The 24086-nt window shown below is 37.9% G+C and overlaps 1 protein-coding gene across 5 annotated transcripts in view; it reads left to right on the top strand.

Annotated features, from left to right (window-relative positions):
* kat6b (lysine acetyltransferase 6B) overlaps positions 1–23836 on the top strand; it is a 112435-nt gene extending 88599 nt beyond the window's left edge. For all 5 annotated transcript variants that reach the window (XM_008114279.3, XM_008114282.3, XM_062977443.1 and 2 more), the window contains 5 exons: positions 222–453; positions 5954–6113; positions 7295–7591; positions 12063–12363; positions 19938–23836. In XM_008114279.3, the coding sequence (XP_008112486.2) occupies positions 222–453; positions 5954–6113; positions 7295–7591; positions 12063–12363; positions 19938–22396 (3449 nt within the window). In that variant the 3' untranslated portion in view covers positions 22397–23836. The remainder of the gene's footprint in view (positions 1–221; positions 454–5953; positions 6114–7294; positions 7592–12062; positions 12364–19937) is intronic.
* Positions 23837–24086: the final 250 nt, after the last annotated feature.

Below are 24086 nucleotides of genomic sequence, written 5' to 3'. Positions count from 1 at the left end.
TTCCCACCACTGACTTCAGTTTTATATACTGTATTGAGCCTGACTGACTACCATTGAGGAAAAAAGATTGCCTGCCTATGATGTAATTATTCACCACTGAATTCTTACTTTTTAAAGTCCTTCAATCAAACTAGCAATTCTAAAATAATGTTTGGTAAATGCTCATGGTTGACACCATTAGTGACACATTTGTACTTTTTGCTCCCAACTCTTCTCATTAGGCTACTTACTTTCTAGAAGAGAGGGACAAGCAGGATCACCTGAAAAGCCACTCTCTGATCTGGGTCGCGTTTCCTACCTGGCCTATTGGAAAAGTGTTGTACTGGAATATCTTTATTGCCATCACGAGAAACAGATCAGCATCAAAGGAATGAGCCGAGCAACTGGGATGTGTCCCCATGACATTGCTACCACCCTACAGCAGCACAGGATGATAGACAGGAGAGAAGAAAAGTCAGTAAACTTTACATTTCTTTATTATCTTTTGAATTGTATTTGATAGCCCACTTGTGTCATTACATATCTTTCCCTAGAGTTTATTCTGCCTTTTATATAAGAACATTGTGAAAAACAGAGAAGAAGGCATTCTGGATTGAGACAAACCTGTCAGTCAGAACTACATCAGCAGGAACAAAAATAGAATGCCCAACGTGAGGGTAGACTATTCCTAGTTTAGAGAAGAATGGCAGTTTTTTGTGTATGTCTTTCCTTCAGAAGGTTGGTTCTCTTTGGAGGGAATGGGAAGGAGAAAAGATAAGGTGAAGATGCAAGGTTCTACTCATTTCTAGCTGTCTCTCTGAAGCTGATTCTGCACTGCCAGATAATGAAGTTTGAACTACATTTTGTGGTCAGTGAAGTAGTTTTATTAAGCCCAAACTGCATTATATGGCAGTTTAGATCCAGCCTGAGATATGGAAAGCATCCAGCAAAAATTGACCATCTGTCAAAGTACTTTGTTGCAAATAAGTTTTTATTTTGTTTTCAAATAAATAAATAAACAATTAAAAAGGGAAAAAAGAAGGGAAAGATGGTAACATCACAGGATATAGTATAGGATATAGTTATGGAACTATGTTAGTTAAATAGTTCTACACATGAGTCTGTTGTATTGCCGAAGATTGGGGGGGGGGGGTATTGTTATATATCTTCATTAGCATAGGAAGAAAGTGAAGGAAAAGAAAAAAAAAGGTCCAACTAGAATATTTTCTCTAACAAGAGTAACAGATTATCCTGTCAAGGTACTTTGATTCTGTGTTCCTATATGGCAGGGGGTTGGACTGGATGGCCCATGTGCATTCTTCCAGCTTTATGATTCTAAGAACTGAGACAGCTGAACAGACTCCTATGAGATCTAAAGAGCCATCTCTTACTCTTCACGGAGCAATGTTCAAAATGATACAAGCAAAGAATAGAAATGGGGAACGTGTGACCTTCTAGAAGTTCTTGGACTCTGATTGAAATCAGCAAGCATTTGAAATTATGAGTTTTACAGGACTGCAGATTCTTCACTTCTGATCCCCAAACTGTCTTCTGTGGATCATGTGAAGTAACTTAGGGCATAGCAGGGACATGGTCTTACAGCAGATCAATATACAGACGGTGCTTCCCCCATGACCTCTTGGTGATAAGAATACTGCAATGACTTCCCTATGGAGAGAAAGGATCACTGCTCATCTGCCATAGTGAGCCCTCCTACAAGGATACAGTGGAATATCTGACTCAATCTTGTTTTGCTTTCTTTTTATGGACACATTATGCAGGTATTTGGGCAGCACAAAGCAATTTAAAAATATTCCAGAGCTTTAGCCAGGAATCTGTATCTTAGGGAAAAGAACAATTGCCTAAAGGGGTAGGATGAGCACTTCTCTATCTTACAATTCTTAGAATTGCTGGATGACTAATAGTTTAGTTGAACACTCTGCATCAACACATTAGAAGCTTTTAGTCGTCTCTTCCCCCTGCCCCCCCTTCCCGGCTCATTTTCTTTGGTCCACAACCTCATAATTGACATTGTTTTTAGAGGTCTTAGATTTGGGGTTCTATTTTGTCAGACCCCATATTTATGGGACAACAATTTTCTCCTTTAGGCAAGTTGGAATTCTGTCTTATTAACTAAGGAGGCACCCTTCATCCATACTGCCAGTTCCTTTCTGGCCAGTTTGCTAAGCCAAGGAGAGCAAGGATGAACCTGGATCCATGAGCTCCCTAGGGTAGACCATCCCAATAGACCCCCATCCCCGTGGGAGGTTTTGAGTCCCACTGAGTCTAAACCTGACCAGGTAATGATTGGTCCATGATAATGGAATTGTAGAGAATTCCTCCATACCACAATCTTTAATATCCCATCCAGTACAGAAAACAAGGCCCAGAGTGTGCCCAGCAACATGAATAGGATCAGACACCACTTGGGCAGAACTATGGTTGTCATTGAGGTCTTGAAGTCCTGAGTCACTCCTGACAGGCCAGTATCAGCATGGATGTTGAAACCTCCCAACACTATTAATTTCGGAGACTCCCAACACCAATCCTGAGAACACTCTAACTAGCTCAGGAAGAGAGACTGTTGAGCAACGGGGTGAACGGTACACTAGCAGAATCTCCAATCTGTCTGGGCTGCCCACCTTTATGTTTACACATTGGAGTCCTCTTGTCTATGGGATGGAATATCTGGTCAGGAGGATGGAATCATGGTAGACCACTTCAACTCCACTTCCCTGCCCTCGAGGTTGCCCCTGCAGCTGTACATAAAAATCTTGGAGACAGAGAAAGATTAATCCCCCCAGTCTCACCCAACCAGGTCTCTGTAATACAGGCCACGTCAGCATTCTTATACACGGTCAAGTTCTGGATGGCCCTTGTTTTTTCCATTTGCAGTCAACAATGGCATTTTCTACCCAGGTTGATTGTCACTCCAGCTATCCAGGTTATTTGGTCTTGGAGACAGGGGATGATATGCACCGTGTTTTGCTCTTTCCATTTGATAGTATTTTGATAGACTCTTCCCTTGTATCTCTCTCTGCCCTGTATGATTCCAATGTGTGAGATGTGCATAAGATCACACTATAATGGAAACAAGAAAAAACAACAGCCTCAATTGAAGTAGAACCATGTGTACAAAACCAAAAGCATTTTGACCTAAAAGGCTTTTGTAATAAATCCTGTTGTTGCACTACAGCTAGAAGCCATTTAGATGAATTAAGAACCAAATATAAGGGAACAGTTACCAGATAAACTTGGCTCATCTGGATTTAAAATATTTAGGCAATGATAACCTAAATAAAAGGAGCCCCAGTGGCGAAGTGCGTTAAAGCACTGAGCTGGAGACCGAAAGGTCCCAGGTTCAAACCCCAGGAGTGGCGTGAGCAGCCGCTGTTAGCTCCAGCTCCTGCCAACCTAGCAGTTCGAAAACATGCCTATGTGAGTAGATCAATAGGTACCGCTCCGGCGGGAAGGTAACGGCGCTCCATACAGTCATGCCGGCCACATGACCTTGGAGGTGTCTACAGGCAACGCTGGCTCTTCGGTTTAGAAATGGAGATGAGCACCAACCCCCATAGTCAGACATGACTGGACTTAATGTCAGGGGAAACCTTTACCTTCAACCTAAATAAGCAAAAATTAGCATGTCTTTTTAGTTTTTAGCTCTGATTTTCCAGCAGTGATCCTGATTTTAAAAGAAAGACAGTAACCACAGCTAGTATTTACCATTGTATTGTTTGTAACAGATGTAGAGCATTTAATAACCTTGACCCTTTCTGTTACTGTATTAGTATTTATGAGGGATTTTAATGGAATTGAAATTGATCTATTTGTATGTAATAACTTTCACTAGACGTAGTCCAAGTCTTCATATTTATTGTTTGTTGCTGGGATTTATTTCCTTTTTCAATTAAAGAAATCAATACCTGCTGGAAGAAGTGATTTCTTGATTTGACAGAGCAACATTAATTAATGATCAACAAAGATGTCCTCAGATAGCAGTCATTTTTATCATATCCCCCTAATTTAAATTTTTGTGGAACATTTTTAGACTTCGATTTGAACTTCTGAATATGATTTTAAGACAAGGCTTTTTTGTCTTGTAGTAGGGATTTTTTTAGTAACCCTTTCTTCAAAAGGTTTTTCATTGTGGGAAAAAATATAGTCATTTGCCCAGACCTTCTCATTATTTCCAAACCTAATTCTGTTTCCACATCTAAAGAGCCTTTTCCCACCCCTATCCCATCCCCATCTTTCATGTAATTTGCAAGAAATAGCATACTTCAAATAATTCCTTCCTCACTTGGCGCCTTCTAAATATTTTGTCTTATAGCCCCCAAACAGCTCAATCAACATGACCAAAAGTTATTCCAGGTTGAGTATGTCTTATCCAAAATACTTTGGGCCAGAAGTATTCCTTGATTTTGTTTTATTTATTTATTTTTGGAATACTTACATAGTCCTAATGAGATATCTTGGAGATGAGACCCAAATCTAAACATAAAATTAATTCATGTTTCATGTGTACCTTAAACATGTAGCCTGAATATAATTTTGTACTCAGTACTTATGCTGTGCATGAGACAATTGTTTTATAACGAACCAGAAAGCCAAGGAGTCACTATCTCAGCCACCTAGGTGGATTATTTTGGAGTATTTTGGATTTCAGAATGCAAATATTTTCAGGCCTTGTAGGATAGACTCTATTTCAGGCCTGAATAACCCAGTGACTCTCCAGCCTTATGGGTCTGGGATTCTGGGAGCTGAAGTTCAAAAGGCCACGAGTTGTGCAGGCCTGCTTTATTTTCTTGTGAAAACTTCCTATGGAGAAATTGCTCTGCAAAGAATTGTTCAGTCCTGAACACTCTCTTTTAACATGATACAAGAAAAAATGTAATTCCTAGTATATCTGGTTCCAGATGAGGAACTTACTCTGATCCTGAATGCCTGTTTGTTTTCTTAGAGGAAAAGTGAATTACCAAGGCACACATCCTTGTTTCTTTCCCTCTGTAACATTCCCTCTGTTTTCATTGTGGACATTTAAAAAGATTAGGTGATGAGTAGATCAGTTTGTATACATGGTCACTTTAATTTTAATGTTTCATAAGTGAAGATTTTCCTGTTTGAAACAGATTTTAATTCAATTTAGCCAAGTCTGAGCACCTGGTGGCTGTACAGGAATTTTAGATGGATTTTAATTTGGTTTAATTTTAATAGTTTAGATCAGTGGTTCTCAACCTGGGGTCCCCAGATGTTTTTGGCCTACAACTCCCAGAAATCCCAGCCAGTTTACCAGCTGTTAGGATTTCTGGGAGTTGAAGGCCAAAAACATCTGGGGACCCCAGGTTGAGAACCACTTGTTTAGATGGATGAGGCTATGGAGCATTCATGTAATTGTTATGGTTTGTTTTAGCTAATGGTTTTATGTTATATTGTATATTTTAAATATGTTGTGAGCTGCCTTGGCTCCGCCGGGAGAAAGGTGGCATAGAAATTCCAGAAATAAATAAATAAGCAACATGGTAGCATGTAGTGATACAGTGCAATACACTAACCCACCAATTTCCAATCTATAGTCTTCCCAATGTCTGAGGCCTCACCTCCCAGATTTCCCAGCCACATTGGCCAGTAATTCTAGGAACTGAGACCAAAATATCTAAAAGATCAGCTTTTGGAAAACACTGCCCTGATCTAAATGTTGATGTATATTGTTCTTAGCACAATTATGTATGGTGCTTGATACTTCGTCAGTCTCGGTGACCTGTATACTGCAGCCTATTTCAGGAAAAGGAATTGCAGTTTAATGAAAATGGCTATAAGCTGTCATTACTTGTGTGCAATCTTGTGATAAGGAGGGATATACATTTCATAAATTTCCATCCTATATCAAAACCTGCTGCAGTATGAAATGCCCCCAACCCTGTTTATTTATTTATATATATTTCTCCTAATATCAGATGTGTTTAAATTGTAGATTTGTGGTAATTAAAAGGGAGAAACTGATTTCAAGTCACATGGAGAAACTCAAAACCAATCCACGCATCAATGAAGTAGATCCAGAAAGCTTGAGGTGGACCCCCCTTTTAGTTCCTAATGCAGCAGTTTCTGAGGAAGAAAGAGAAGCTGAAAAAGAGGTAATAGTAGACTCCAAGACTGACAACTACACCCTAAGCCTTCATGAAAGTAGATGGCATAACTCATTAAATGATATTGAATTGCCTTGTCTTCTTATGCAGCACAGTGGACATGGCATAACATACTATTGATTTGTGTGTATATCTCCACTGATTTACACTGCAATGTTGCACATACAAAGTTTTGAATTGTTTATTCTGTATTTTCACACACTGCTTCTAAATTGCTCTTAGGTACATGGACTCCAGTAAGATTGTATGGAGGCTCACATGTGTTTTAGGCCACTAAGATCCTTTATCTTTAGGAAGTTGTTTAAGGCGATGTATGTTAGTACCACAACATTTAAAATCAATTTACCACAATAATGGAGCTAAATGCCCCCTTAAAGGTAGTCTTCTTTGGTTTCTTCTCCTGGTACAGCCATTGAGATGAAGTAAATGACATGCGGTTGTTTTATGGTATTCAGAGCTGACTTGTTGTAACTCAACAACAACAACAACAACAACAGTAACTGCAACTCCCATCCAGTAGGGCTGATCTGTGATGGTTTTAAATGATTGATTTTAAAGTGCAGACAACTGATTTTATTGTTAATGTATATTTATAGTTTATAGTTTATTTTATGTTCCGGCATTGAATGTTTGCTGTTTATATGTTGTGCTCAGCCCTGAGCAGAGGCGGTTCAACCGCCAGGCCAACTAGGCAGTTGCCTGTGGCACCATCGTATTGGGGGCGCCATCGAGGCAACTCCTGTCTCCTGTGGCCTGCTTTTTCTGTTGATTTGTTGTAAAGCATGATGTTTTAGTGCTTAATTTGTAAAATCTTAATGTAATTTGATGTTTAATAGGCTTTTCCTTAATCCCTCCTTATTATCAAACATTTTAGCTTATCCAACACTTATTTTTCAGTGATTGGTTTGGTGGGGTGTGTGTGCCAAAATTCTGTTCGCCTACACTTGAAAAATACCTAGGGCCGGTTCTGGCCCTGAGTACCCTTTGGGGTGAGAAGGGCGGAATATAAATGCTTTAAATAAATAAATAAATAATCCCCTCCCACTGGCTGTGCTAGCAAGAGCTGAAGATAATATCATTCCAATAACAGTTGACCAACACATGTTCCTCACTCTTGACTGAAAAAATAATGGTTGTTAACTTTCTGTTATATGCTCTCTGCTCTTCAGGCTGAGCGACTGATGGAACAAGCAAGTTGCTGGGAAAAAGAAGAGCAAGAGCTGTTCTCCAAACGAGCTAACAGGCAATTGTCGGCAAAAGTGCAATCTAAAAACAAGTATTTGCGACCTACAGAGAATGTATCAGCAATAGCAGAGAAAGGGCAAGCCACAGATCCACCAAAAGAAAGCAGTGGAGATGAGGAGGAGGAGGAGGAGGAGGAAGAAGAGGAAGAGATTATGGATGGACATCATCAAAATTCTTCGCCAAGGCTGGCAAAATTGCAGTTACTTGCTATGAAAAGAAAGGTAAATAGTTAAAAAATGGAAGCAGATTATATGGTTATGGAATGACTGGTTAAAGACAATTGTAACAACTGCAGACAGAATTCATTGCACAATTAATTTTTCCTAATTCATCTTAAATGTCTTTTGATACTTTATTGCTATTCCCTTTTAGCTTTCTAAAAGTCATATTAAAATATTGCCATCTACTGGCTGTAAGTGATATCTATTGAAATGTATTTGGAAAGTACCCGTATTTACTCAAGTCTAATGCGCCATCAAATCTCATGTGCACCTTCAATTTCAAAACCCTGAAACCAAAAAAAGTATTTGCTGGCGAATGAAATGAGCAGTGGCCAAAAGTGCACACTTTGTAATTTGGACAAAAAAGGTGCATGCTTATAATTCATTTTTTTTAAAAAGTGTTAGAACACAAAAGCTTTCAGCAATGGAAAAGAAAACCTAGGGTGCATCTGTGCTGTGGGATGAATCCACTTTAACTTTAATAGTAGCTCCAGGCTCTCCTGAGGGAGCTTCCCCTATTGCTTTGGCTCAACAATAAGATTACCATATTATGCAAATCTAGTGTGCACCCTAATTTTGGGGAGGTAATTTAGCCAAAAAAATGGTGAGCATTGGATTTGAGGAAGTACTGTTTGTTGTCCTGCAATTTAGTAGAATATGGCTTTACAGAAATTACAGTCAATTTTCTTGAGATGTCAGTATGATGTAGTGGTTTGAGCACTGAACATAGGCCTCATCTACATTGACTATTTCATACAGTTTCAAACCAGTATCAAACAAAGTCATTTCACTATGCAAATGATTACATAGGAAATTGTGGAACCCATTTGAGGTCAGGATGGTTATTATACAAACCACAGAGCATGGATGCACATTAAGGGCTTTCATTTGTGTGCTTTTGTGGAAATTTATTGTCTGCCTGCCTAAGTTTGAAGTTAGCTTCAGTGTAGACAGGCCTATGACTCTGGAGACTAGGGCTCAAATTCCCGTTCAGCCATGAAAACTCACGTGGTGCAAGTCACACTCTTAGCCTCAGAGGAAGGCAAAGGGAAACCCTCTTTGATCAAATCCTGTCAAGAAAATTTCATAAGACGTTTGCTTTAGGGACTCTGTAAGTCAGAAACAACTTAAAAGCACACAATGGCAACAACACATTTTTGGCACTAGCATAACAGCATTGTTTTTGTGTCTTATCCCAATCCTAAATTCGCCTTGTCCATGAAGTATTCTGTCTGAACTTGACCATGCTGCTTTTTTTACTAGTCATACTTTTGCACTTGACATTAATATAATATAAATAACTATGGTACAATCCCCATTCCCACAAGGGATACATTCCCAAATGTAGCTGTAGATAATAGCAAACCTTATATTTTGACTATATTTGGACTGGAAACATACATAGAATAACAGTGGTGGACCCAGAGAGGCCCACAGAAACCTTCAGAAGGGGCATCTTTTTTGGTCCATGTGTAAATTAAACCATTGATATTGAATCCTTAGGAGGGTGGGGGTCATAGTGTACTCTTTAGTTCCATACTCTTTATTGTTAATACAGTGTAGGATGCCTGTTTTGCTTAGAAATGTACATATTTAGAGGAAACCATGCTTAATCCATATCACCCCCTATTTGAACACACTTTCAATAACCGGTTTATTGTGTAATCTAATGTTATTGCTGGTAACATTGTATCCTTTAGTAACTGAAATATTTCAATGGTATGCAATTAATACTTAAGCTTCAAAAAAAAGCAATTTCCCCTTTTATTTCCAATTGAAAGATTCCATTATTGAGGAGTTAAAAGCTTCAATGCCTTATTGCTGGTTCAAACCCAGTTCTTTATATTTTCATATCTGCTTTCTTGTGATCAAAATGTTTGGGTAAAAATTTAATTGGCATTGGTTTTTGGGGTTTTTAATACATTTTACTTGATCACTACTGAAGATATTTTAGATGCTAAGCCAGTTTTAAATTAGCTTGATAATGTGACTTTCCTTACAGAGTGAAGTGTCTGTATGTGCTGGAGACTGCCAGTGTAGCTGTCAGTTTTCTTTGAAACAGTTTGCTCATCGCGTATAAATAGAAGCGCAAAGAAAAAAATACTTCTTATTGTGGAGATGGATCAAGATTTTAAAAGCTGTTCCTACACATTTGTATAGCAGCTTGTTTACAAGTTTTGACTTTGGCACATATGGAGGGAAGCAGCAGAAATTCATAGGGGGAGAAATGTTCAATAATTAAAAGTATATTTTCTTCCAAAGTTCAAATGGGAGATGGATCAGTATACTACACCAAATGTTCCCATACCTTTTACCCAAGTCTGCTTAAAATTGCTTGGGATCTTGACAGGACGTTTTGTAAACATATTTTTGTTCAAGGATACCCAGCATATATTTAACCCACAGAGTCATAGATTTTTTTGAGCTTGAAAGACCACAAAGGCCAAAAAGAAAGATACAGCAGAGTCTCACTTATCCAACATAAATGGGCCAGCAGAACGTTGGATAAGCGAATATGTTGGATAATAAGGAGGGATTAAGAAAAAGCCTATTAAACATCAAATTACATTATGATTTTACAAATTAAGCACCAAAACATCATGTTATACAACACATTTGACAGAAAAGGTAGTTCAATATGCAGTAATGCTATGTAGTAATTACTGTATTTACGAATTTAGCACCAAAATATCACAATGTATTGAAAACATTGACTACAAAAATGCGTTGGATAATCCAGAACGTTGGATAAGCGAGTGTTGGATAAGTGAGACTCTACTGTACATCTAAAGCTCTTTCACTTAAGAGACACAAGGCAAGCTTCATCGGGTTTTACTTTTTCATCTTTGTTATACCCTATTCCTCTGAACCCTTTCCCCACAAACAGGTGCATCAATCCTCTTCCTACGACCATCCAGACTTTATTAAAATTAGTTTTTTTATCAAGCAGTGCCATATTATGAAATTCATGGATATTAGACTAGGCTGCTGGGAAGGGCCCATTTAATTGCTGCATTTCTGGAGAGGTATTAATTGGCCTGCACCAGCATCACATTTGAACATTCATGGGGCCCTCCATCAATGTTAGTATGTTTGTTAATTCAGTTCTCATCAAAATATCTTCAGCCTCCATCATCAGAAAAACCAACAAACTATAGGGCCACTCTTTTCAATGGATCTCCTCAACAGAGCTCATAGACCTTAGGGGAACTCTTGATAATAGTGTGAGATCTTCCATATCAGATTATAACAGGTGCTAAGTACTCCCTTTTTCATTTACCTGTTGAGTTTATTCTGAAGTTGGTGGACTACATTGTAAAGTTCCTGCCAATTTTACAGCATTTCCATTTGGTGTACTGTTAACTATCTAGGTACAATATCATATTTTTGAAGGAAGTGGAGGTGTGACTGAGGAGGTAGACATGGAATTAGGATGGGTAATGAAAGTTAAGTTAAGTTAAGTTAGAGACTTGGCGAGAGTCTGGACATTCTGTTTTCTTATTTAAAACAAGGAATTGGGTATTTTTTCAGATGCATGCATTCAAGCAATTTTTCAGTGAATTAAGGATATATATATACAGTTGAGTCTCACTTATCCAGCACTCGCTTATCCAACTTTCTGGATTATCCAACGCATTTTTGTAGTCAATGTTTTCAACACATCGTGATATTTTGGTGCTAAATTCGTAAATACAGTAATTACTACATAACATTACTGCATATTGAACTACTTTTTCTGTCAAATTTGTTGTATAACATGATGTTTTGGTGCTTAATTTGTAAAATCATAACCTAATTTGATGTTTAATAGGCTTTTCCTTAATCCTTCCTTATTATCCAACATATTCGCTTATCCAACATTCTGCTGACCCGTTTACATTGGATAAGCGAGACTCTACTGTGTATATATGTGTGTACTAATTATATCACAAACTTTGGAAATTCATGGATTTTGATAGATGGATTCCTATAGTATGAATTTAATGCATTTTTATTGAAATGCAAACAAAATGTATGTCTCACATATCTACAAACTGTAGTAACAATTCTCTCCAAAATACAAACAAAAGAGATAATCTGTTCCCACCTCACATTAGTTATTTGCCTCCCAACTAGAAAAAAAACACATAGAAAAAGGGAAAAGCAACATGGTCATTGTCATTGCTCCTCCTTGTTGGTCCCTTGACAGGATCATTGGAAATCAAGTGGCTTTAGCTAGTGTACATTTAAGAGACCTGCTTGGTAGTGGTTTTGATCCAGTCAAACTCTTTCATTCTGAGCATCCCAAATGTCAGGAGTGGGACAGAAATCTACACTGCCTTGATCTTTTTGAAGACAAGATGCAACAAATAAATAAATGAAAAGGATGCATACTTGTAGGACTTTCTCAGTGTATACATTTCCTTGATAGCACATTCTAGAAGATTTTAATTATTTTCTCCAACTTTCATATTTTTGAAATTACTTTTAGAGATCTTTCGTACTGAAAAAGAAAAGAGGTCGTAAACGCAGAAAGATTAATAGCAGTGTTACAACAGAGACAATTTCTGAAACCACCGAAGTTCTGAATGAGCCCTTTGATAATTTAGAAGAAGAGCGACCTATGCCACAGGGGGAATCCACTTTTGAGATAGATGGGGAAAGTGACGAATTAAAGGCTGGCATTCAAGAGGTTTTCCAGTCTCCCTCTGAGGAGAGAGAAGAAAATGAACAAGAAAAAGAGGAACAAGAAAAAGACAATCACTCTTACCAGAATGATACTGCATACAGAGGTGAGTACAAAATGAATTTAGGCTGCAGTGCTCTTTTTGCACGACTGGGATCAAGCTCTCCTGAATTTAGCAGGGCCTTCATCTGGATGAATATTCCGATTAGATTACTTGCCATGAGATGTTTTTTTTTCTTTCTAGTTTAACTTATACATTTGAAAAAGCTTTTTGGTAGTGATTACCTTGATTGTTTTTTGTTGTTGACATAATTGAAATGTTAGCTAGTTTATTAATTTGCTTTGTTAATACTTTTACTAGTCTGGTCATCCTTTTTATTCTTCTGTAAGTAATTTTTCAAATTTAATTTTACTTGCTTGATCCTAAGTGGACTCTATCCTCTCTCTTTCTTAGCTTTCCTGTAGCTTCTTTCCCCACCTTCTCTGGACTCATTAATAAGCAGGGAAATAGAATGATATGTGAAAGTAACTGAAAGCATCGTGCTACAAAAATAGCACAGAGGGAGGCAGTTAAACACCAGCAACTTGCTCTGGTCAGCCAAGATGACAGTTTGGCTGATGCACTGCAATACTCATAGGGATTTTGTTGTAACAGTGGGCTATACAAATCAGTAGAGGAGCTGATTTAGAGTGTAATGCAACTGTTCACCTTGAGGGGAAATAATTCTCAAAGCCCATAATTAATATCTTCTCACCTTTTTCTTGCCAAAAAAATCAAAAAAATCAGTGGTTCCGAATTTTTCAGAAAACTCGCATGATTTTTTGTCTTGTCAAAATAATTAATTTCTGCCAATTCAAAAATTTTAATTATCCGATATTTCTGTGTTGAAATTTCCATATTCTTCCATTTCTCACATCCAACAATCTTGCTTCAGTAATCAAGTGTAGCACTCTCCAAGGTTTCCTCTGTTCATCCATCAGTCCCAGCAACAATGATTATGATTTTTATATGATTTTCTCTAAAGTATCTCATGAATCAGACAATGTATTGGTATATGTTTCTTTTCTTTTTTCTTTGTCACAAGTTTACCATATATGATACAATGTTCCCTTTGCTGCTTAAGTTTCCAACTTATGTTATTAACATCTTCGTACATTTTACCCAATTTTTCCATAGCCAAATAACAATACATCATTTTATTAAAAATACTCCCTTCAGATCATAACACAGAGTGATCTTAATTCTATATCCAAAATGTTATGCCCTTTTTACTATACAGTCCTTAATTTGTTCCTTCTCCATTTCAATTTTTAATAATGATTTCTACATCCTACCAATCAAATGTTCATAATCTGTTCATAGAATCATAGAATAATAAGAGTTAGAAGAAACCACATGGGCCATCTAGTCCAACCCCCTGCCATACAGGAAAAGTACAAAGTCTTTGACAGATTGCCATCCAGTTTCCAAGGAAGGAGCATAATGGCGATTCAAATTTCTATTTGTTCTAATCAAAACCATATTGCTTCTATCCATTTTAAACCTCTCCAGAATCTGTCTATATAATAACTTTTGAAAATTACATCCCTCTGATATCAATTCTTCATTTGATTTTATTATGTACTGTTCCTTATCAAATAGTAAAAGGTCTTGGTATGTTAACCATTTCCCTTTTGCATACTTATCAGTTCTATAAAATGCTCTTGTATAGAAATCCATAAAGATGTCTTACGACATCTTGGCAGGGGAAGAAATCAAGAATGAAATATCCAAGATGTTAAGCAACTAGCAGAATTAGCTTTACCAGATTTGAAATTGTATTTTTCCTTAAGTTGTCTGGGTTGATTAAAGGACTGAATAATACATATGGCATTTTTAGGATAATAAAAATTATATAGATCATTAACATAAGTATGCAGTCTGCTTCAGAAAGTGTTTTCAAATTAATCAAGTCTCAAGGGAACTAAGTTGCCGGGCCAAACTTAGATTGTAACAGATGTTGTCATTGTAAATATTGTTGTTCTATTATTAATTCTGAAATTAATAAGGTGTAAACAATTGGTGACACCGGAAGGAGGCGAATATATATAGATTTTTTTCTTTCTTATATATATAAGAAAGAAAAAACATCATAAAGAAATGTGTTGTAGTCTACTTGTACGATTCAAAAAAAAATTTTTTAAAGTAAATATTGCAGTTTGGCTAATGAATGTAGATTAAACTGATGTTGCAAAATTTGAAAAGGACTGAAAGAAATCATCAAAATACCCAAAGAATTCATCAAAATCATTAATTGGTTTAAGATTGAAATCCTATTTTTCCCATATCTTTCATAAATTTTCCCCTGATCTTTAAAACAGGATCTCCCCATAAAGTCATTTTAGTGTGAGGGCATATTGATCAAACTGCAACAGGTGTGAAAACATCTCCTTGTAGTTCTAAATTTGAAGATTATTGAAAACATTTTCTTTGTTTTAGTAAACTGAAAGTCTAACGTCACTCATTTAGAGAAAGGTACCAAAAAAGAGCATCCTGAAATTTCCATGGTGGGTTACCTTTTCTTTGTAAAAAAAAATAAAAAATCAGAGGATCATTGCATCTACTTTGGAAGACATTTGGAGAGATGGATCAAGGAGCATTCCCAAGCTGCGAACACAGTCTTTTAGGGGGAATGTAACTCCATTCAAAACTGATTGACACACCTCCACTCACAGATTAAGACCCTTGATGGCAGGCACCTCTGTTTTGTCTGGATTCAGTCTCAATTTGTTTTTGTTTTTTTCGTCCATCCCATTTCCTCCTTCAGGCATTCATTCAGAGAAGACACATTATCCTTAGCTGAGGCGGTTTTTGAAGGCATGGAGAAATATATTTGGGTATCGTCAGCATACTGATAACACCTTGCCCTATCATGTAAATATATAAAAGCATTGGGGATAGAATGGCACCTTGTGGGATTGAGGATCAGGGATCAAGAAAGCAGCTTGTCTTCCTTACTAGCCCCAGCAGCTTGTCCACATCAACAGTACTCAACAATTGAAACTGATCCAGTGTAATCCCACTCACAGAGTTGCTGGACTCTGCAATGTTGGCCTCTGCTTCAATGAGTGTGTCTAAGTCAACTCTTTTGCAAGAGAGTTTATCTGCGAAATGTTGTTAAAAGTGTCATAGTGAGCTACTAAAGGTTCTAGCAATTGGTTCAATGTGGAGGGTACCTAAGTTAAACCTTTTACTGCTCTGAACAGCTTAGCTGGATGTGAATCTACAAGCGCAATGTATGCAGAAAAGAAAGCTTTATTGACTGCCATATTACTACCTTATAGCACTTTTCTTCAGAACTTCCTCTTTAACCTAATTTTTTCTGGGCCTCTTCTCCTGTGAATTAAAATTCCAAGAAGCAGCAAGCATGAGAAAAGTTGTTACAGTTTTAACCAGTGTAATTATCTTTGACCTAGACCATTCTAGATTACTAGAGTCTTAACATCTAAAACACAGTGCAGCCTTTGAGATCACACATTGGAATATGTGTGGTGGTTGTCAGTTGCCATCACGTTGGCCTCCAAGTTACCCTATCATCCACAGTTCTACTCAGATCCTGCAGACCTAGCTGTGCCTTCTTTCATTTTTGTCTTCCTGTGTAATGCTGTCTTCTTTTCTTAATGCACCCCACTTTACTAAGCATCATCATCTTTTCCAGTGAGACATGGCATTTCATGGTATGACGGTTCAATAGCCACCTGAGCTATCCATAGAACTCTACTCCATCACCATTTTTCTAATGAGTTTGTTCTCCTTGTCAGCTTCTCTTTCACAATTATTCACAGTAATTTGGAATATGATGGCATAGATGGTCCTGACTATGTTAGGCAATTAGGACACATGTTATATTTTTTACGTTTGAGAATCTTTTAGTGTTAGACGTTAGAAGGCATTTCAGAGCTCTAATAACGGAAGAAGAAAAAAATAGAACAATCTCATAGATTATTTCAAACCAGATGGCGGTTTTAGACATTCTTTCTGGTACAAATGTTCTCCATGGACGGATTATTGAGAAAGTCAATTAAAAAGAAATATTAACTGAAATATTTCCTTTCCATATAACATGTATTTCCAAAGTTTGTTAATTCAAGAAAAAAAATTCTACCATTCACTAGTCACAAGAAATGAGTTGAACATCCCTTATCCATAATCCAAAGTACTCTAAAATCTGAAATTGTCCATATGTGTGGCTGAGATACTGTCTCCTTTTTAAATGTGGTTCAGTGCACACAAGCTTTGTTTCATGCACAAAATTATTAAACATATTGTATAACAGTACCTTCAGGCTATGTGGACAGGGTGTATATGAAATATAAATTAATTCTATGATTAGACTTGTGACCTATCTCCAAGATATTGTAGGGTTTTCCAAACTCCCGGGGGAAAATAAAATAAAAACACTTCAGTTTCCACGTATTTTGAATAAGGGATATTCAAAATGTACTATCAAAAGAAACATTTTTGTGTTTGATTCTAGTAGTATTAGGCCCGGGCTGTGGCGCAGGCAAGAGAGCAATTAACTGCAATGAATCACTCTGACCAGGAGGTCATGAGTTCGAGGCCCCTCGGAGGCTATGTTTGTTTGTTCTATGTTCTATGTTCTATGATCTTTGTTCTATGTTAAAAGGCATTGAATGTTTGCCTATATGTGTAATGTGATCTGCCCTGAGTCCCCTTTGGGGTGAGAAGGGCGGAATATAAATGCTGTATTATTATTTATTTATGCTCCATATCAGGCAGGCTTTTGCCTAGGAGCCAGTCTAAATTTGCCAAACACCTTCAAGAAAGTAGTACTATGTATTGGGGGGGGGGGGGGCATTGGCAGAGGTTATCTCAGAGACAATGACCGTGACACCATAGCTAACACTAAATGTCAGTGCAAGTTTATATCATTTTCCTTGTAGTACCTATTCAGTGAAACAGCTTGTCCCGAAGAGGAATTGGCACAAGGTCTGATGAATTATCTCAAAGCTGTTGCAGAGAGGGGCTTTATTCTTCCCTGACTATGCTCTGGTTCGAGGAGGAGACATGGTTAATTCAGTGTTCAGTCTTTGCCATAAAAACTAAGGTTTGGCATTCATGTTTCTTCTGTGTAGAGCATTTCAAGTGCTCTGCTAAAAGAAATAAATGGATGTTGTGATTTTTGTGTCTATAACTCTTGAAGACATGCTCCAGTTTATGAGGCTGGCTTCATCCTTGGTTGTGTTTCTCCATGGTGATTGTGTCCATGTGAAAGGAAGCACTGTCATGAATTAACACAAGTCAATCAACATCACGTGTCCTAATTGCCTGACTTAGGGAAAGATGGCTTAGTACTCACTTTCATATTCGTTATGTTTTCCTTATATAAATTTTATTTATATGAAGTATTTATACTCAGCTAACAAGATTCCAAGTACAGTTAATTTGGTAGTCCCTGCCATCAAATTTGCACTGTATGGTGGATTTTCCACGTACACTGAGTTTTAAAAAAAATGCTACTATTTTTTATTGATAGAAAAAAAATACAACGATAATATAGTGAGCAAAACATATTATAAAGTTATATATTTTCAACAAAAAAACCCCATCCTACTAATCTACTTTCTACCTAGTACAAAAATCTATACATGACAATGCAAAAACATATAAATATAAAAAATAAAACAGTAATACACAGACAGCCACACTTAACATACAGTAGAGTTCCAGTTATCCGACATAAACGGGCAGGCCAAATGTCGGATAACCGAAACTGTCGGATAATAGGGAAGCCCTATTATCCCTCCTGGCAAGCTAGGTGCTTGCTGAAGGGAAGAGCCTCGTCCCTCCGGCAAGCACGCGGTTTAGAGAAGCCCGCTGCATGTTGCTGCCTAGCAACATGCACCGGGCTTCTCCAAAGTGCCGGGTGCTTGCCGGAGGGAAGAGTCTTGTCCCTCCAGCTAGCACCCTGGGCCACGCAGTTTGGCATGTCGGATAATACGGTACATCGGATAACCGGAAGTCGGATAACTGGAACTCTACTGTATACACTAAAACAAGACCAACAAAGATAAAGGCTAGTCTGCCTGGAGGCATTCCTTTGGAAATATTACATCAGACTATGAAATAGACATGAATTTGCAGGACATATCTGTGAGCTAAAAAAGGCAAGAATGTTGAGTAACATATTTTTCACATGTATTTCTCACCTCATCCTAACCAAAGAACATGCTTTATAATTCAGTTGTATGTTGCACAAAATACTTCTAACGGTGTTGATACTTTATCTTCTGTATAGCAGTTTGCATTCAGTCTTTAGAAAGTGCAAAAGTGTAAGCAACGTAAAATGCTGTGATTTAAAGGCTTGTATAGTTTATTGCTGACAGATGTTTACAACAGTTGCTAATATTTTTGAAAGGAGTAGATTTTTTCCTTCTTAGCACATTTAACTGTTGTGAGTATTCTTAAATATCAAGGTGCTCATTGTTTTTACAATTTGGCAGTGCTCAGACTTGACCCAGGTCTTTAAAAAACCACGAACTAAGCAAATTTCCCATAAACTAGTTTGCCAGATGTATGTGTGTGAATTAACACCAGTAGTAAACCAGTTTTATACAGGCCCAAACTTAGAACTTTGGAATAAATATTTTTCAACACCTATTTTGCTGAAGAAGGAAACTTTTCTATTGGTCAGAGTGGAATTTAATTCTGAACTGCCAAATATTAATTCTTATTAAATACGTCAAACCAAAATACTGATTCTTAAACATGATGGCAATTTACCGCTGAATGCAGTACATCAGGGACAGCTTATGATATCCAGTGTAGTACATATGAATACTTAGACAGCTGTTGCCAGCAAATCAGGACCATATAAACTTAACCCACCCATCCACCTTATTATAGGGAGTAGAATGGGATATATAAAAATTTCAAATTATATATCAGATCTGATTGTTGGTAAATACAGAAAAACTTTTTCATTGACTAGTGTTTTGCTTTACACACAGCTGTAATAAACAAAGATTTTGTAAAATCCCCCTGCGAGAGGTGTTGTGGAAACTGTCGCCTATGTATTATTGCACTTTCCTTTTTATTTTGTTTTGCCTCAATTTTTTGATATCATTGTCCCAATTCCTCAGAAAATCTGGCATATTCTATGTTGATTATCTTTTTTTAGACCCAAATTGTCCATCATTCATGAAGTTGCAAAATTTTTGTCATTAGCTATTCCTTTCAAGAGAGCGATTAAGAATAGTAATTCTCTTTTTTTCTGATTTAGATTTAACATTCTTTAAAAACTGTTGACAAAAGGCATAATATGGTGGGTAAGATTGAACGTACATTTATAGAAGGGACGAGTGAATTATATACTTTCAATGAGCTGGTGATAGTGCACTTGTACCTGTTGACTAGAATATAAAGGACCAGATTGGAAGCAATGTGCTTAGTTATTCCGGTGTTTTGATTCAGTGAAAGAAAAATATGCTTCTGTTTAGTGACTATTTATGGTCTGCTTTTTCTGTTAAAATAGTAAATGTGGATGTGAACATTTTGTTGTCACAGAGAGGGTCTAAAGTAGTATATTTTTGACTATTTTATGCACCAGCTTAAACTGAGCTGTAAACAATGAGTTTGACTCACTTTTCCCCTTGTCTTGTCTTCTCTGTATCCCATAGCGAAAGCAGAAGACAGTGCAGCCATCCTGGAAGATGTTAGTAAAGACAATCCTGAGCCAGTGGTGTGTAAACAAGCGTGGCCCAAAGGAATGAAGCACTACCCATCGAAATGGAGACAAAGTAAAGAGAGAAAATTTGGTTTTAAGCTTAATTTGTACACTCCACCTGAAACTCCTATGGAACCTGACTATCAGGTGATTGGAGAGGAATCAAAAGAACCGGCTGAAAGCAACCCATCCCAAGATTCTGCAGTTACAGAGGAAGTTAAAAACTCTGAAACCATTTTGCCATGTGAAGATGAGGCAGGAGACTCCGCATCTGAGTATTTGGAGTTAAGCAGAACAGAAAAAACTGAGAATGATTTAGCAGAAGTGGAGGAAAATAATACAGTAGAAGAAGTGGAAAGTGTGAATAGTCAGAGTAAAAACCAGCAAGAGACAACTGAAATGGAGAAAGAGGAGCCTGAGCCATTAGATCATGATGAAGAGGAGGAAGAGGGAAAATCTCGTAATGAGGATCATGATGCTGATGATGAGGACGAGAGCCACGTTTGTTCAGCAGAAATAGAGACTCAGGAGGCAGCACCAGAAGAACCACTCAAAGAAGTACTGGAGAATCAGGAGTCTTTTTTAGGTGAAAATGAACACAGTGTCAAATCAAGTCAGGAAGATGCAATAGACTGCACTGTTGATCTTGTAAATGAGTGCAACAGTGACCAGAAAGAGTTTCCTGCTGTTCTGGAATCTGCATCTGAGCCGAGTAATGAAAATACAGAAGATCAAAATCAAGTTGAAAATGCAGAACTAAATTCTGCATTCAAGAACACTAATACAGAAACCCTGGAGATAGATTCTGAAACAGCACAAGCAGTAAAGTCTCTAACCCAAGAAACAGCGGAACATGAAGATGCATTTCAGGATTCTGCAGAGACTCAGGAGGCATGTCAAAGCCTACAGACTTATACCAACACTAATGAAAGTCCACAGATAAGCACCTTGGACGACTGTCAGCAGTCTGATCACAGTAGTCCTGTCTCATCTGTCCAGTCCCATCCCAGCCAGTCAGTTCGGTCTGCTAATAGTCCAAATGTGCCTCCATTAGAAAACAGCTATACTCAAATCAGCCCTGATCAAAGTGCCATCTCTGTTCCATCTCTGCAGAATATGGAAACCAGCCCCATGATGGATGTTCCATCTGTTTCTGACCATTCTCAACAGGTTGTTGATAGTGGGTTTAGTGATCTGGGTAGCATTGAGAGTACAACTGAGAACTATGAGAATCCAAGCAGCTATGATTCCACCATGGGCAATAGCATCTGTACAAACAACTCCTCACAAAACAGCTGCTCATATAGCAATCTTACATCCACTAGTATGACACAGAGCAGTTGTGCTGTGACTCAGCAGATGTCGAACATGAATGGAAGCTGCAGCATGATGCAGAATACCAGCATTAACTCCCCCCCTCCTTGTAATGTGAAATCCCCTCAAGGTTGTGTAATTGAAAGGCCCCCAAGCAGCAACCAGCAGCTTCCTCAGTGCAGCATGGCTGCTAACTTTAGCCCACCGATGCAGTTAAGTGAAATTGCAGAAACTGGCAATGCCAACATTGGCTTGTATGAAAGAATGGGCCAAGGTGAATTTGCAGCGGGGCATTATCCACAGCCATCTGCTACCTTCAGCCTTGCCAAACTGCAACAGTTAACCAACACACTTATGGACCATTCGTTGCCTTACAGTCATTCAGCTGCTGTTACTTCCTATGCAAATAGTGCCTCTTTGTCTGCTCCTCTCAGTAGCACAGGACTTGTTCAGCTGTCTCAGTCTCCTCATCCGGTCCCAGTAGGGGGTCAAGTCCAAACTACAATGACTCCACCCCCTAACCTTACTCCTCCTCCCATGAATTTGCCACCTCCCCTTCTGCAGCGTAACATGGCCACATCCAATATTGGTCTCTCCCATGCCCAAAGACTGCAAACTCAGATGCCTGGGAAAGGCCATGTTTCGGGTAGAACTAAATCAGCACCCTTACCGCCAGCTGCAGCCTCCCACCAGCCACAGATCTATGGGCGCGCCTCACAGACTGTGGCCATGCAAGGGCCAGCACGCGCCTTAACCATGCAGCGTGGCATGAACATGAGTGTGAACTTGATGCCTGCGCCAGCTTACAATGTCAATTCTGTGAACATGAATATGAATACCCTAAATGCTATGAATGGATATAGCATGTCCCAACCTATAATGAATGGAGGCTACCATGCAAATCACGGATACATGAATCAAACGGCCCAGTACCCTATGCAGATGCAAATGGGGATGATGGGAAGTCAGCCATATGCACAACAGCCAATGCAGACTACCCCCCATAGCAACATGATGTATACTCCTCCAGCACATCATGGCTATATAAATACTGGCATGTCCAAACAATCTCTGAATAGTACTTATATGCGCAGGTAGGATTGTGGGTTGGGGGAGTGGGTGGGGACACTGTGGGGAAATGGAGACAGATGCCACACCAAATTGTGGCATACTAGGATTTGACCTGCACAAATATATGTCCTTTCAGAGAGTTTGATTCAAAACCAGCAATTGGTGTAAATGCAAAAAACATTTGTTGACACCACTTTTAAATGTATGCAGCAGAAAGCCTTATTATAAATGTGTTCTCATTTATTTTCATTTGTTTTGTAATTTTGTTTTGTTTGCAATCTTTTTATATAATTGAAGTTCTGTGATGACTAAGAGCTTCTTCATTGTACTGCAAACGTGCAAAACAAGCTGATGGTTCACAGCCATTTTATGTGCCTGCTCCCATTTGAAACGTGGGTCATAGTTTTTGGAGTATATCTGATGTTGTGCTGGACTGTGAGCTTTCTTCCTGTTCTGTCCTACCCTTCCTCCTCCACCATGTAAATGCCTTTTTGCATTACATTCTTGAACAATTTTGTTTCTCAAACTGACACTTTTGCATGCCGCTAATGTCTTTGTTAGTGACAGTGCATTTTGTAGTACTGTACAAGTGTTGTGCTTAACAGTAAGCCATTCTCTTAATTTGTATTTTTTTTTAAATTTTGCCTTGATTAGGTTGATCCAATTTTGGGTGAGGGTGGGGTAAAAAAAATATTTTTGTTAATTAGATTTCAAAAATCTTTTTTTAAAAAAGAAGCTTTGAAATTTTCCAATTTTGATTATTTCAGCTTTCTGAGTGCAATCCACTGGGAAATTCCCCTGTGTCCTACTGTGCTCTTGCACAAATCTGAGTGATTTCCATTGAGCTGGCACAGAAGGGTCTCCTTATGGATTACACCCTGAACATTTGGTGTAACCGTGGTGGTAACATAACTTACTGTCTCTTCTGATTGTAGATTTCCCCCCAGAAAATTAAAAAGGCAGCTTATTGTTCTTTTTTGTAACACAAACATATATTGATTGATTGAAGCATATCAGTGTTTAACAAGATTTGGAACATTTTCATATATATCCAGATACTTGGCAGAATTTTAAACAAAAGTGAATTCGGTGTAAAGTTGCTATTTTATGGAAATGCCTCTAACTTTACATTTTCATTCCATCAGTAGATTTTTCTATCTTTATAAAATATCGGAGTTATTTTTTAAGGAAAGTAAATAGGGCAGTAGCTTGTGAATAGCTCAAATGAAACTTAAAGGGCGCATGTAAAAAGCAGAAGGTATTTGTGTCTGTTTATATGGCTTCTTTTTTTTGTAGCCTTTGTACCTGTACAGAGTGACTGTAAAAGCCAAGAGGTGGCTTGATTCATGTATAAAAATACACCCAGTGACTCTCTCTTGTATTTATGTTACCTTTTTAGTCAGTCACTTAAAACAAAAACAAGCTGTACATTTTAACATGAAAATAAATTATGATGAGCCATTTTTAGCCTCTTGTCTCTTGTCATACATAATCTGATTGTCATTAAAGTATATGAACCATGTTGATATTTTATTTGGATTGAAGATGGACGTCATAAATGCATTTAAGTCAACAAGTATCTTTGAAGAAGCACATTTATCTTGTAATCTTACCTTTGATACCGAATGTGATGCATTGTAAGGAAAACCAAGCTTTACTTTATTTTTAAATTAACCGGCGTACTTGATCACTCAGCATCTATACAGATTTTGATTTC

This window comes from Anolis carolinensis, chromosome 3 (genome assembly GCF_035594765.1).
Source record: "Anolis carolinensis isolate JA03-04 chromosome 3, rAnoCar3.1.pri, whole genome shotgun sequence".
NCBI lineage: Eukaryota > Metazoa > Chordata > Lepidosauria > Squamata > Dactyloidae > Anolis > Anolis carolinensis.
The sequence above is the reverse complement of the archived record's forward strand: the minus strand, read 5'-3'. Positions and strand labels throughout refer to the sequence as shown.